Source organism: Geotrypetes seraphini, chromosome 15 (genome assembly GCF_902459505.1).
Source record: "Geotrypetes seraphini chromosome 15, aGeoSer1.1, whole genome shotgun sequence".
Taxonomy (NCBI): Eukaryota; Metazoa; Chordata; class Amphibia; order Gymnophiona; family Dermophiidae; genus Geotrypetes; species Geotrypetes seraphini.
In genome coordinates, this window is record NC_047098.1 from 50,661,593 (window position 1) to 50,676,740 (window position 15,148).

General features: G+C 42.8%; 1 protein-coding gene across 1 annotated transcript in view; it reads right to left on the reverse strand.

Moving 5' to 3' along the window:
• Positions 1 to 4,385: 4,385 nt before the first annotated feature.
• Positions 4,386 to 15,148, reverse strand: part of HNF1B (HNF1 homeobox B) — a 194,423-nt gene continuing 183,660 nt past the window's right edge. The window contains exon 9 of the mRNA XM_033921784.1: positions 4,386 to 7,886. Within this exon, the coding sequence (XP_033777675.1) occupies positions 7,866 to 7,886 (21 nt within the window). The 3' untranslated portion in view covers positions 4,386 to 7,865. The remainder of the gene's footprint in view (positions 7,887 to 15,148) is intronic.

Sequence of the window (15,148 nt, forward strand, 5' to 3'; positions counted from 1 at the left end):
AGAAGCTGATATGCACGGACGAGAGGGACCTTGGGGTGATAGTGTCCGAAGATCTAAAGGTGAAAAAAAAGTGTGACAAGGCAGTGGCTGCTGCCAGTAGGATACTGGGCTGTATAAAGAGAGGCTTAGCCAGTAGAAGGAAGAAGGTGTTGATGCCCCTGTACTTGGAGTATTGTGTTCAGTTTTGGAGACTGTATCTGGCGAAGGACATAAGAAGACTTGAAGCGGTCCAGAGGAGAGTGACAAAAATGATAGGAGGCTTGCGCCAGAAGACATATGAGGAGAGACTGGAATATGAATATGTATACCTTAGAGGAAAGGAGGGACAGGGGAGATATGATTCAGACGTTCAAATACTTGAAGGGTATTAACGTAGAACAAAATCTTTTCCAGAGAAAGGAAAATGGTAAAACCAAAGGACATAATTTGAGGTTGAGGGGTGGTAGATTCAAAGGCAATGTTAGGAAATTCTACTTTACGGAAAGGGTGGTGGATGCCTGGAATGCACTCCCGAGAGAGGTGGTGGAGAGTAAAACTGTGACTGAGTTCAAAGAAGCGTGGGATGAACAGAGAGGATCTAGAATCAGAAAATATTAAATATTGAACTAAGGCCAGGACTGGGCAGACTTGCACGGTCTGTGCCTGTGTATGGCCGTTTGGTGGGGGATGGGCTGGGGAGGGCTTCAGTGGCTGAGAGGGTGTAGATGGACTGGAGTAGGTTTTAACGGAGATTTCAGCAGTAGGAACCCAAGCACAGTATCGGGTAGAGCTTTGGTTTCTTGCCCAGAAATAGCTAAGAAAAAAAATTTAAAAATTTAAATTGAATCAGGTTGGGTAGACTGGATGGACCATTCGGGTCTTTATCTGCTGTCATCTACTATGTTACTATGTTAAAATATTTCTTCACAGAACATATAATTAAACTCTGGAATTTGTTGCCAGAGAATGTGGCGAAATCAGTTAGCTTAGCAGGGTTTATAAAAGGATTGGATAATTTCCTAAAAGAGAAGTCCATAGGCCATTATTGAGATGGCTTGGGGACATCCACTACTTATTCCTAGGATAAGCAGCATAAAATCTGTTTTACTACTTGGGATCTAGCTAGGTACTTGGGATCTGGGTTGGCCACTGTTGGAAACAAGATACTGGGCTTGATGGACCTTCAGTCTGTCCCAATATGGCTATTCTTATGTTCATATGCTGAACCTCCTATCCCATTCTCCTCTGCCAATCCAGTCTCTCCTCCCTTTTTTCTTTTCTCTCACTCAGATTTCTGCTGTCACCTTTCCCTGTTTATATCAAGTTTCAAGTTTATTAAAAATTTGATTAATCGCTTAATCCACATTCTAAGCGATTTACATATTACCAAAATTACAATAAAAAGGGGAATAATACATTAAATAGAACTGAACATACTATTGACAAAACTATTGACAAAACAAAAAAAAACATGAGGAAAAGCATGGGTAAAAGTTACAATTTGTTTTAAAGATAGAAAAACAAGTAGGGAAAATACATAAGGAGAGGGAAAAGGCTAAATGTTTCAGTGAAAGATTAGAAGTAAAAGAATTATTATTAATTAGTGTAGAAATGATTAACTAGAAAAGGCATCTTTAAAGAGAAAACTCTTCAGCTTACCTTTGAATTTTTCTATGTTTGTTTCTTCCCTTAAATAGATAGGGAGAGAATTCCAGGTTTGGGGGGGCTGAAACAGAAAAGATAGCTTGTCGTCTAGTGTTTATGAATTTAAGAGAGGGAACCGATAGAAGATGTTGTTCTGTAGATCTTAATGTTCGACTAGTGGTATATGGAATCAAATATTTATGAATAGATACTGTAAATGGCTATGCTATGCCTTTGGATCTTAATGACTTTCATGCACATATCTCCAGCCTTTAGGCACAAGCATTTATACCTGCTTGAATCTAAATTATAAGTACCGTAAATATTTCACCTGTTGCATGCCTATTTTCCTTAATAGATGTCTCTGGGCCCCTATATATAGGCTCACTGTCACACATATACAAATCATTATTATTTACAATAGGAAAATATTAACAAAATAAGAGGAAAAGACTCATTTTTTTACCATTGTTTGTTTACTTGAAATATCCATTTTACAAGTATAAATATGATTTTTAAAAGATTGATTTCAATTTTATACAAAAATAATACATTAAGATAAATCAATTCTGAGTGAAATTTTCATTTTCTAAGAATGCTGACAATGAGCTCTTTGGCAGTAGGTGAACTGAAAGTAAAGGTGTGGGGAAAAAAAAGTCCTACAGCCTGAGTTTTCTTAAGCTGTGTGTGATTTTTACATTGACCCAAGGGTCTGGCATGAAAAGTAAGTTAATGTCACATTTTGATAATGAGATTACAAATTTAAAAATATGTACAGTTGAATCCTTTAACATCATAACATCTCAGAATTAATTCTGGAGCCTAGAAGATGAAAATGAATACTGTCTTACAAAATTATACATAAAAAATACATCTTTTTAAACTACAATATTTTCTAACAATTACAGCAATTTTTAGATCCCAAAAAGCCTAAAAATAACACTGTTTCTTTAAATTGATGTCTAAAAGTAAGAATCCTCCATGGTCATGTGTTACTCAGTAAAGAAATTACTGCATTGTGTTGTACAATACATCTAAAGCCAAGTGTCAAAGTGCAAACCTGGAAGGCTGCAGAATAGTCTGGTTTTCAGCTTATCACTAATGAATATGCATGAAGTATATTTGCATACAATAGAGGAAGTGCATGCAAATATCTCTTAAGCATATGCATCAGGAATAGTCTGAAAACCAGACTGTCTTGAAACTCTCCTGGATTGCAGCTTGCCACCCCTGGTCTAAAGAACCAATATCCCCTGTATCATGTATTTTGGATTCTACTTTCCTGGCTTTGTTCCTTTAATTTTACAATAAGGGAAAATCCATGGTTAAAGGTCAGAAATTATTACTTTTGATGAAATAGACACTGGAATGGTCAAGAATCAATGGCATATATGCATATTTATATATGTTATGATGGAGGTGTTGCCTAAATCATAGGGCTCCTTTTACGAAGCCGCATTAGGGCATTAACGCACGGAATAGCGCACGCTACATGAGCTGGCATTAGTTCTAGCCACGTAGCACATGGTAATATTCTGCGTGCGCTAAAAACGCTAGCGCACCTTAGTAAAAGGAGCCCATAGTCTTGTATTCTAGCAAAGAAGCTGAAGTCTCTGATGGTGCTGAATAAAGCCATAATTTCCAAGTCACACAAATAAATTAAATGAGAATCAATAAAAGAATCATAGGATTCTTGGTCTCCTCCTGATCATTACATAGGTGTCATATCAAAATCACCCAGCCAGTGCTTGAAAACAATACAACACTGGTTGACTGTAATCTTTCTTTTCACATCAGTCCTGGTGGCCCTGTTGCTCTACTACAGTGGTTCTCAACTCTGTCCTGGGGACCTCCCAGCCAGTTCAGTTTTCAAGATATCCCTAAGGAATATGCATGAGAGAGATTTGCATACTTGTCACTTCCATTATATGCAAATCTCTCTCATGTATATTCATCAAGGATATCTTGAAAACCCAACTGGCTGGGAGGTCCCCAGAACAGGGTTGAGAACCACTGCTCTACTACATTATGGCAAATCCCCTTACTTATGACAAACATGAATTGTATTTCAAGTTGTAGAAGGTGCCGCCATTGGCTTGAAAGAAATGCTTTCCTATGCCAGATGTTCTGACTGATAATTTGAGCCTCAACCTGCTGAACACCCCATTTAAAACCAAGAGCAGCAAGACTGAGATGAATCATTCACACAACTCTCATCTCAAATGACTTAAGTACTTAGGATATGGTATGTGTGGATCCCTGTTCTGCATTATGGGTATGCACATATGCACGCGTGCTTGGTGATGCATCGATCAACATTCCTACAGTGAGTAGTAACCCCCAACCTGCTGTCACGCCTGTGTGGGCTCTCCCTCTGACCTCACTTCTTGGCGCAGGTCCAGGAAGTGATGTCAGAAGAAGAGCCGACACAGGTGTGACAGCAGGTTAGAGGTTGCTGCTCACCGCTAGTAACGTCGCAGCGGTATGGGGGAAGGGAAACCGCATGCATGTGCAGGGAATGAGCGGGGGTTGGAGAGGAGGCTGGGTGCTACGGACCGCCTCCCCCTTACTATGCCACTGGGAAGGGTTACCAACTCATAAAAAGGATTTTTACTGTCAATCCTACAGATTTTTAATAACAACCCAGGACACCCATTTTAGTTAGAATTTTGTGCGCAGCTGGACTCATTTTGCTGAGATTCACCTTGTTATACTGTCCTCAGCTTCATAGCATGGCCGCCACAAAGAGCCTTAGCCCACTGGGAGAAAAGGCAGGATGAAGAGGAAGATTTAATTCTTGCTATTGATTTTTTTTTTTAATCGCTATGCTCCAGTTTCTCCCAGACAGGTTGGTCTAGCTCTGATTTTAGTTCAAAGTGCATGCAGAGCAATCAGAGATCTCTCTCCCTCCCTGTGCAAGCTTGAGCAGCCTTGTTCAAGTTCAGTCCTTGAGGGCTGCAAACAAGCCAGTTTTCAGAGCATCCCTAATGGATATGCATGAGAGAGAGGTCTGAGGAGGTAGTGGGCATGCAAATCACAATCATGCATATTCCTTAGTGATATCCAGAAAATCTGGCCTATTGCAGCCCTAGATAGGGTTATCATATGGCTCTGGAAAATGGAGGATGGATTGAGACATCCAGGTTTTACTTCCATTGCTTTCAGGAGAAGTAAAACCTAGATGTCTTAATCCATCCGCCTTTTTCTGGAGCCATATAATCACCCTAGCCCTAGAGGAGTGAACTTGGACAATCTTGGTTGTGTCCCTTATGGCACATACCTTTTGGCTGCCCTACCTAGAAAGAAACTACTGACAGAAACAATGAGACATGCTTCAAGATATGTTAAAATTCCCTTCTAGGGTTACCCTATGGAGGGCATGTGACGTCATCTGCGCATGCTTGTTGGAAGCCCTCCAGACGTGGCCGGAGCTCAGGGCTTTCCAAAACCCGGACAAACTGCCGGATTTTGGAAAGTCTGTATGGGAACTCGGGTAGTCCTCTAAAAAGAAGACATAACGGGTTTACCAGGACGTCTGGTAACCCTAGCAATGCAGAGATGTCAAGTTACACAATTCCAGGCTGGAGATTTTGGGATTGAAATCAGCAGTGCGAGTCCCATAATGCATCAGGATGGGGCGGTCAGAAATCCAGGACTCTCTCAAAATCTCCAGCCTGGAACTGGGTAACGGCATCTCTGGCAATGAACTACAAAATCAAGGCTTCCAAATATGTTCTTTGTTTTTAGAATATTTGCCACAAAAATATACAGTATAGTGGACATACAAGTTTATGTGTCCTAGGAGTTATGTGTATGCGGCTTGATTTCATGCATATTCTTTATGCATATAGAGACACTCCAAATGGATTTGGGGACCACAGGACAAATCTGAAAAGACCTGGATATAGCAACAGTTATAAAGATTACTTATCACATCTGCAGCTCACTCCATCCAAAGCCATCATACTATAGATGCTAAAATAATTAAATGTACAGTATAATTTAAAAAAGAACTGCACCATAAACTAAACAGCTGCTCACACAGAGTGCCCAGCTGTGGATATGTGAAGGACAATTTTATGAAGGGGGGGCTAAATTTAGGCTTCATCTGCATGTGTAAATGACATCACATTCTATACAATTGACTCCCTAGTCGCATGGCCCATAACAGCAAGTTGGCTGCACCATTTTTCTAGCAATGTGCACGCCTTAAAGAATATCATTAGATATTTGCATTGCAAGTGCACCAGCTTCTGCCTGCCATTGACTTGGCGTTAGCTGTCACAAGTAAGTTTTGGCATGTCAAAGTGGTTTTGTGTTAACGTTAACATCGTTATAGAACAGGCACTAAGTGCACTTCATTCTCGCCCCTACATTTAGGCCCCACTCTTTAGGATTGCCCCAGTAGTAGTGTCTGCCTTTCAATGTCATAAATAGCTTTTACAAAGAACAGGAACCATCATAGTGATAGTACTTCCTTCACTCCATGAACTTTTCTCTGACTGACTGGCTCCGGCACTCCGTTTTAGGCTCAGATAGGAACAGCAGGGGACAAGGTAAAAATATACCGTAGCACTGCTGGAGTGTGATTTAAAATGACAATTTCCCCTCTAAAGAGTGACTGGATTGTCATCTCACTCAGGTCAGCCTGAAGAAACTGATCCAGTCCTGGATTTTTCGCAATGCATGTAGGTAGGGAGGTGATGCTCCAATTTCTTTCCTGAGGAAATTCAGAACTACGACTCCCTGCATGCAGTGGGGCAAAAGCAGGCCTGAGTCTGTATCATCAGGTCAGCCTGGACAAGGTAAAAACTTTTGAAGAATCAACAGCATCATTTTACTTTTTACCCATAGCTATTAACAAATCTGATATTTAGTCAGCTGTTGAAAGGTACAGATATGCCATCCTAATGCTGCTACTGTGAACTAATAAATAGGCTTATGTAGCTTTCCCATTTTTACATCTCTTAAGCAATAAACATCAGCTCTCAGAACATGAGACTACCTGCTTTCCAGTATATTGCTGCTTCTTGAATTCCAGATTATGGTTATTTGTTCACTACACTACCAACCTAGAATGTGGTTTTGCCTGGAGCTGACAGCACAGGACTGTTAGCTAACAACCATTACCCAAAGAGAAACATAAGAAACATCCTGAACGTTAGAATCCAGGAAAGGAGGAAGAGAAGCCCGGTTGTAGGAGTGTAGGCTGAGAACCAGGGAAAGCAAGATTCAAATCCTGCCACTGACAATCCTTTTAATCTTGGGCAAGTCATTTTATCTCCTTTTGCTTCAGGCACCCACTTAGATTGTAAGCCCTTCGGGGTAGGATGCTATCGTACCAAGTACTTATCATTGTAGAGCACTGTGTACATTCAGTAGTGCTAAAAATGATAAGTACTGTCCTCACCAGGTGCAAATTAAAACAATTTCAGCTAGTGATCCATTCAGATACATGTTAGAAATCAGGGAAAAGCTACCACTCAGATAACCTGGAGACCTCAATTTTGCACTGTCACCTAAGAGATGCGGTCTAGCTGACCACGCTGTGGTTCAGAATGAAAGTGCATGTGGAACGTTCTGTGGCATTTGTGTGAGGGATAAGGCGTGCACAATGTTGTCACTTGGTGTCCGTTCCTGGCCCTTGATCTTCATCAGTCAGTTTATTTGTAGAATTAAGTTGTGACCTTTCCTAGTGAACCAGAGATTTATCTTAATATGTACAGACTCGGGAATTGCACTTATGGGTTACATCCATTGGACAAATTGACTTCTTAGAATTTATATGCCTTTTAAAAACCTGTATTTACAGTTCCTGGCTCAGTTCATCTCCTCGTAACAGATTAGAACTTGTATCAGTTCACTTGCTGAAAGTGTGTATCTTAAATAATACACATCAATTCTTCCCTCCTCTTTTGTGCTGGGGGCTCTGTCTTTTGTTCTCTCCCTGGGGCCACAGCGAAAGGCACAAGAAGGGAAGTCGAGTCCAGCTGAGTGACACCATGGCCAGTACTGTATGTCCATTTGTTGATACCAGCCGCCTCAGAGTCTGAAGCACCAGCTTGACTCCAGGTCAATGGAGATTTGGCCCTGTCAGCTCATTGAGTTTTGCTTTCTCATGCAGTCTTCCCATCTGCTGCCTGTCCCCCCACCGCACTTCTGTCTTGTTGATAGCTGGCATGGTGTTATGGAAAATTATCTTCATGTTGCTATGCAGAGAACAAGTGTGAAGTGGAGCGTCATCACCAGGCTTGTAGAGGACACTGGAAGAAGAGAAAAATAATACCTATCACTGAGTACACTGGACAGTGAAACAGCAGAGCTTGCTATATTCTGAAACACAGAACATGATCACAATCTATTCAATCTCTTCTGCTTCCTCAGAAATCCTCAGCTATCTAATCATCTATTGCTTGGCAGTATGCCTTCCTTCTTTGAATCGTAATTTTCCATCATCTTTCTTGAGTGATTTTTTTTGCCCTAATCCAGTGCTTCCCAAACCTGATCCTGTCAGTCAGGTTTTCAGGATATCCACAATGAATGTCCATAAGAGATATTTGCATATACTGCCTCCACTGCATGCAACGCTCTCTCATGAATATTCATTGTGGATATCCTGAAAACCTTCCTAATATATGTTTTGCTTGTATTTTGGCAGTTCTTAGACTTTTTACTACATCTATACCTCTCTATATGTACCTTTAAAAATAAAATGATCTCCATCCGTGACTCCACTCTTCAGAAGTCTGATTGGCACTTTATATATCATTGAGAGGCCTGCAAGGGTTGCTAATAGGGGAAGGAGAGGCCAGAATTACCAATTTACTTGGATTGATAATAGTGGGAATGAAAAAAAAAAAAATCAGATCAAAAAGTTAAAAAAGAATTCCATGTAGAAATAATGGAGCCTACTTTCCATGATGTGTCCATATGTGGGTGTATGGGTCGGTACACCGTCAATAGTGCACAGGACATTGGGGTGCAGTCAGTTCTGCTCTGTCAAGTGCACGCATGAAGGGAGGGGAATTGTCGAGGCAGAATTGTATTGGGGGGTTCCCCCACACACACCTCCCCTCAACAAGAGTGCAAGCGTGTGTGGGTGTTCCCCTCCACACACACCCTCAGAGTGTGAGTTGTAAGTGTAGGGGTGGTCCCCCCCCCACACCCCTCAATGAGAGCGTGAGTGTATGGGTGGCGTGCATTTGTCTTGCATGCAAATGTCGGGGCGGAACTGTCGGAGTGCCAATGGCCTGCGTGCATTTGAAAGGTCACCGTATGGATCTACCCCATCAAGATCCTCTTGTCTTCCCTCCTCATGCACATACTCATATATATGGCCAACACATGTACATATACTGTAAAAAAAGTGTGGGCACCTCTGATCTACACCAAGGTGCCTACCAGCAAGTAGACATGGGTAGGAGTGGATTTGGGGCAGACTTTGGGCATAGAGTGACTTAGGTGCTCTCATGTAGGCCAAGAAACAGTGGCACAGTAAGGGGGACACGGACTGCCCCCGACCTCTCCACACCACCACCCCCACACCATGCTCACATCTTCCCTTCCCCGCCTCTGGTACCTGTTTAAAATCTTCACCAGCGTGAGCAACTACTTCTAGCCCATTGCTCGCACTGGCCTGGCTCCCTCTGAAATCACTTCTGAATTGCAGGACCGGGAAATAATGTCAGTGGTGAAAGCCAGCGCGAGCAGCAGGCTAAAGACGCTGCTTACGCTCTCACTGGAGAAGATTTTAAGAGGTACGGGGGATGGGGGGGGCAGAGAGAAGGGCCACCACCCCAGGCATCTCTTACCCTCGCTATGCCACTGCCAAAAAACCCTGGCCTTAAATGGCAGTGTGCCACTAGGCATGATTCTATAAATGGCGTCTAGCGGGTGATTGACAACTGTGTCAAACGGCATATAGGTGTTAGATAGAAACATAGAAATATGATGACAGATAAAGGCCAAATGGCCCATCCAGCCCTCCCACTGGCGGGCAGGAAGAAGCTTGAGGGAACATTTAAAAAATCTATTTTTGGTTTTTGTGGGTTGAGAGAAGCTGAAGTTGAAGTTCCCTGAGGCAGTGGCAGTGTTACCGCAAAACGCTGGCCACATCAAGAGTGCAACAAGCGGCACATGCAAGAGGAGAAAAGGACAGTGGAGACGGTGACTGTTACTGAAGATAATTTTTTGGTGTGATTTCTACTGATTTGCTAAAACTGGTACAGGTTGAGATGTATATATAATAACTTTCCAAAAACATATGTGACTGATATAAATATATACAGAATGTATTACTGAGTCATATAGAGAATTTCAATAAAGTGGGGGAGGTTTTTGTGCTGATAACTGAAGTTTGCAGCAGGCCTAGACATTTATATGGCTGCAATTCTGAGATTTTTCCTATCCCCCCCATGTATGTGAATCAAATAGGTATTGTAATATATAAAGTTCACTTTCAGTTTGAAAAAAGTGGGTTTGTACATAAGGGGCATGCTAAGGCCAATTTTTGCCATAGCTTTGTAAAAGGGATTAGGACTTGTATACTGCCTTTTTCTAGTTATACAACCACACTCGAAGTGGTTTACATAATAATACATTTTTATTTTTATACCACAGTACCTCTCAGTTCTATGCGATTTACAAGAAACAGAAACTGAACAGCACAGCGATTCAAGCATTTTCCCCCATCTGTCCTGGTGGGCTCATAGTCTATCTAATGTACCTGGTACAGTGGAGGATTAGGTGACTTGCCCAGGGTCAGAGGAAGAAGTGTGGAGTTTGAACCTACAACTTCAGGGGCTCAGAGGCTGTAGCTCTAACCACTACACCACACTCTCTTCCAATACAATACCAGAAGTGACTCTTAGGCATTGGTGGAATGAGGCATTATGACATCAGGGAAAGGGATTGAGACTTGTATACAACCTTTTTGTAGTTATACAATCACACTCAAAGTGGTTTACATACAGATACTTCAAGCATTTTCCCTATCTGTCCCAGTGTGCTCACAATCTATCTAACGTATCTGGGACAGTGGTGGATTAAGTGAGTTGCGCAGGGTCACAGGGAGCAGCATGGGGTTTGAACCCACAGCCTATGGGGTACTGAGGCTGTAGCGCTAACTACTATACCACACTGTCCTCCAGGGCCCCTAAGTCTTTCAAAGACTCCAGGAAAAAAAGAGTAATTTCACTGGGAAAATGCCTAAAAAAATAGGTCTCCATCTCTGTAGGTTGTACGCTGAGGAGAAGGGAGAACTGGAAAGGAGACACATGATTGCACCTGCACAGCTCAGGGTACACAGGGCACTTTTCAATTAATTAATACATCAATTGTAATGAGATGCCATGCAAAGGCAACATTCTAGACAGTCGAACAAAATAGCTTTTTTGTGTGTGTTAGATTTGACTACCACGCTAAGCGTCACTTGATAAATTTCAGCGAAAAAAAATCTCATTCACTGATTATGTGAACCAAGTCTGCTTCAAGGTAGGCTGATCACGCAATGTGCTGGAGGGTGCAGTAATTGTTGGGCTCCTTGACATCTAAGCGAGTAGCATCTTGCAATGTTTTGATGAAGAGAACATTTCCTGTATTCCAAGGGCTTGTTCCAACAAGCAAGCATCAAAGTCAGCCTTGGCAAGATGGGATAATTAATCAAGGCCGTTTAGGGCTGAGCGCTCAGCAGATGGATTGATAAGGGCTTTTTCAAAGGAAATGGTATTCCTAGGAGTTCTGAAGTGCCTGGTTGCTCGACTGATTGAGATTTGTGGGCTCGGGACAAATGTTTTTTCTCCCATGCTACAAAGAGTGGGAAATTTAATGGGTAGCACAGTGCACTGAATCTTGGAATTTCATCTTCACTTTCCACTTCGGAAATGAAAAAAATAGTATAAAAAAATCTTTTAAAAGTCTTTATTTTACTTATTGATTTTAATACATTGAGGTACAGATGTAATGAGCTGCGCTTTCATTTTGTGCAGCAGATTACTTCTGATTTTCTTACTAAGGGGTCCTTTTATCAAGCTGTGGTAGGGGTTTTACCGCGCGTTAAACCCCTGCCACGCTAGCCGCTAACGCCTGCATTGAGCAGGCATTAGTTTTTTAGCCGGCCGCAGGGGTTAGCGCATGATGAAATGTCCGACTAGCGCGGCTTGATAAAAGGAGCCCTAAGTTTACTCCTGAGATAGTACATTTTTTATTAGCATGGGAAAATCAGAAGACCAGTAAGGTAATGAACATGCAAAACGCATCCAAAAGGAAGGGGCACTGGTGAGCTCCAACAAAGATGGCAGCTTAGGAGTTTTCTCCTTCCAAATCCAGAATTAAAAGACTCTTACACTTCACCTGATTTTGACTATGGGGAATTAATTGGACAATATAAGACTTTTGATGACAGTACACAAGACTTCTAAGTTAGATTTCACTAATGCGTTGGCAAAGGCATAAGAAGATCAAAACTGGAGCGGCCTCGGAGGCTTGGATTTCACACGACAAGTGTTGTAAGAGCTTCTGCAGGTAAAGGATTTGATTAAAGACAATTCTGTAATGCTGGCTGGAATGAAAGAAGACATTTTGACCATGTAACAACATATGTTATTTCTCCCCCTATTCCTCATCCCAGATCTTGACACCGCTTATTCAAAGGAAACAACTTTTGGCTTTGCAGCCCAAGATAGAGAAGGCTGGTGAAAGATCTTGTTTGTTCCATCCTATCAGGATGTTTGTGACTCTGAGGGATGAAGTCAAAGTGGGCTAACCTTAAGATGGGTTATTTTACTGCTAACTTGGGTACATTAGATAGATTGTGAGCCCACCAGGACAGAAAGAAAATGAGGCCTACGCAGCAGACAGAAACTGATCAGATTTCCCAGACACACAATGGCACGACCTAGAAAAAACTCTACAAAAAAATACAGTCATGCAGCCTGCGACCTCAACCACTGTCCCCCATACCTGTTAAAAGCCGCAAGCACTAGATTCTGCACCCACCTCATGCAGTGGATTAGTTACATGCTCACAGAGAGGGTCAATTTCCACAAGAAGTCGCCGAAATCATCATAACCCCTATTCTGAAAGACCCAAAGGGAGCCACAGATCAGCCATTCAATAACAGATGTATAGCCTTAATACCGCTATACGTCAAACTAATGGAAGGCCTCGTAGCAAAACTTCTCACTGAAAACTTAGAAACCCACAACATTCTTCACCCCTCACAATCAGGCTTCAGAGGCAAGTACAGTACAGAAACACTACTAGTCTCTCACCTAGACACAGCCAAACAACAGCTAAGCAAAGGCCAAAAAATTCTACTCATACAACTCAATCTCACAGCGGCATTCGACCTAGTAGATCACGACATCCTACTACAAACACTGGAGGCAATAGGAATCACAGGCAAAGTCTACAATTGGTTTGAAGGATTCCTCCGCTCAAGAAGACACAGAGTAAAAGCAAACAATGAACAATCAGAACCTGGAACAACCCTTGCGGAGTCCCCCACTATCACCAACACTCTTCAACCTTTGCATAGCCACACTTGGCACATGCGTAAACAAACAAAGTATAACATCATACAGCTACGAAGACGATATCACCATCCTGCCTTTTGACCAAAACACCCCCAACACAACGAACAGACTACACATTGCACTAGAAACAGTGTAAAAATGGATGAGAGACCACAAATGAAAACTGAACCAAGACAAAACCAAATTCTTACTTCTAGAAAGAAACAAAACCCCAACCATAACAAACCCAGAAATAAGCTCCTTCACATATCCCTTACAACCCAACCTAAAACTGCTGGGAATAATGATAGACAAAGGCTGCACCATGCAACTTCAAAACAGTTTAGAAGGCATTCGCAACCATGCGCAACTTAAAACAAGTCTGAAAATACTTCAACAATGAACAATTCAAACTCATAGTACAAGCGCTCTAGGACTCCTGGACTACTGTAATATACTTTACCTGTCATGCCCTGCCAACATGCTAAAATAATTACAAACAGTCTGAAATACAGCCCTAAGCCTAATATACTCGTTGAAAAAATATGACCACATTACCTCAGCTTTCCAAGACTCACACTGGCTCCCAGTACAAGCACGCATACAACACAAATTCTATTGCACCCTATTCAAAGCTCTAAATGGAAATGGACCAAGCTATCTGAACAACCACCTAATCTGGAAAAACACATCCAGACCAAGGAGAACTCAAGCACACTTTACTCACCCCCCAATCAAAGGCATGCAAAGCAAAAAAATATATGACGGTCTACTAGTCACCAGAGCAGCGAAAATAGACCACCAGCTCTCAAATCTGCTGACCTATGACGCAGTGGCGTACCAAGGGGGGGGGGGGGTGCGGGGGGTTGTCCGCCCCGGGTGCACGCTCCAAGGGGGTGCACAGCCGGCCGGATCCGAAACCTCCCGCGCTGCTTCAAACCGCACTTCAGTGTGGCTGCCCTACTTAGAGCAGAGTCGGCAGCTGCACTGAAGTGAAGAAGGTCCCGCAATGACTGGGAAGAGGTCAGTGACGTCAGGGGGGAAGGGGGGACACTTTAGCTCAGCAGTCATCGCAGGATCTTGCCACAACTAACTGCGTCTGCCGGCCCAGCCCCCTCAGACGTCACAGGCGGGACCTTTGGGATGGAGAAAGAAAGGAGGTCAGGGTGGCATGAAAGGGTGTGGAGGGTAACAAAGGGGGATCAGGGTGCAATGGAAACATGGTAAAGGGTGACAAAGGGGGATCAGGGTGCTACGGAAACATGGTGAAGGGTGACAAAGGGGGGTCAGGGTGCTATGGATGCGTGTTGGAGGGAGAGAAAGGGGCAGATGCTGAAGGAATTGCAGGGAAAGAGACATAAGGGGGAACGATACTGCATGGAATTGGGTTGTAGGGAGCGAAAGGGGGCAGATGCTGATGGAAGTGGGGGGGAAAGAGAGAGAAGGGGCAGATGATGGAAGTGGGGGAAGGGGCAGATGATGGAACTGGGGAGAGAAGAGGGCAGATGATGGAAGGAGGGGGAAAAGAGAGAAGGGGCAGATGAGGGAAGTGGGGAGAGGGAAGAGGGCAGATGATAGAAGGACGGGAAAAATAAAAGGAGGGCACATGATGGGGGAAAAGGATTGAGTTAGGGAAATACTGGAGGGGTGAGGGAAAGAGGTGGCGAGCTATAGGTAGACAGTAAAAAAGGAAATTGATGAGAGGGTAGTAAGAATGTAATCTAGATGGATGCAGAAAATAAATTGAAAAGGAAAATGAGGGAAGAAAGGGATTGCAGAAGAGAGGTGTGGGAGAGGGAAGGAGAGGAGAGAGATGCCAGACCAATGGGGGTGAAAGGAGAGATGGAAGGGGGAGGCATACAGTTTCTGGAAGGGGCAATTAAGGAGAGAACATGCCATATAGGGGCAGAGAGATGGCAGACAGTGGATGGAAGGAAGAGAGTAACAAGAAGATGAGGAATGCAGAAACCAGAGAAGACAAAGGTAGAAAATTTTTTTTTATTTATTTATTG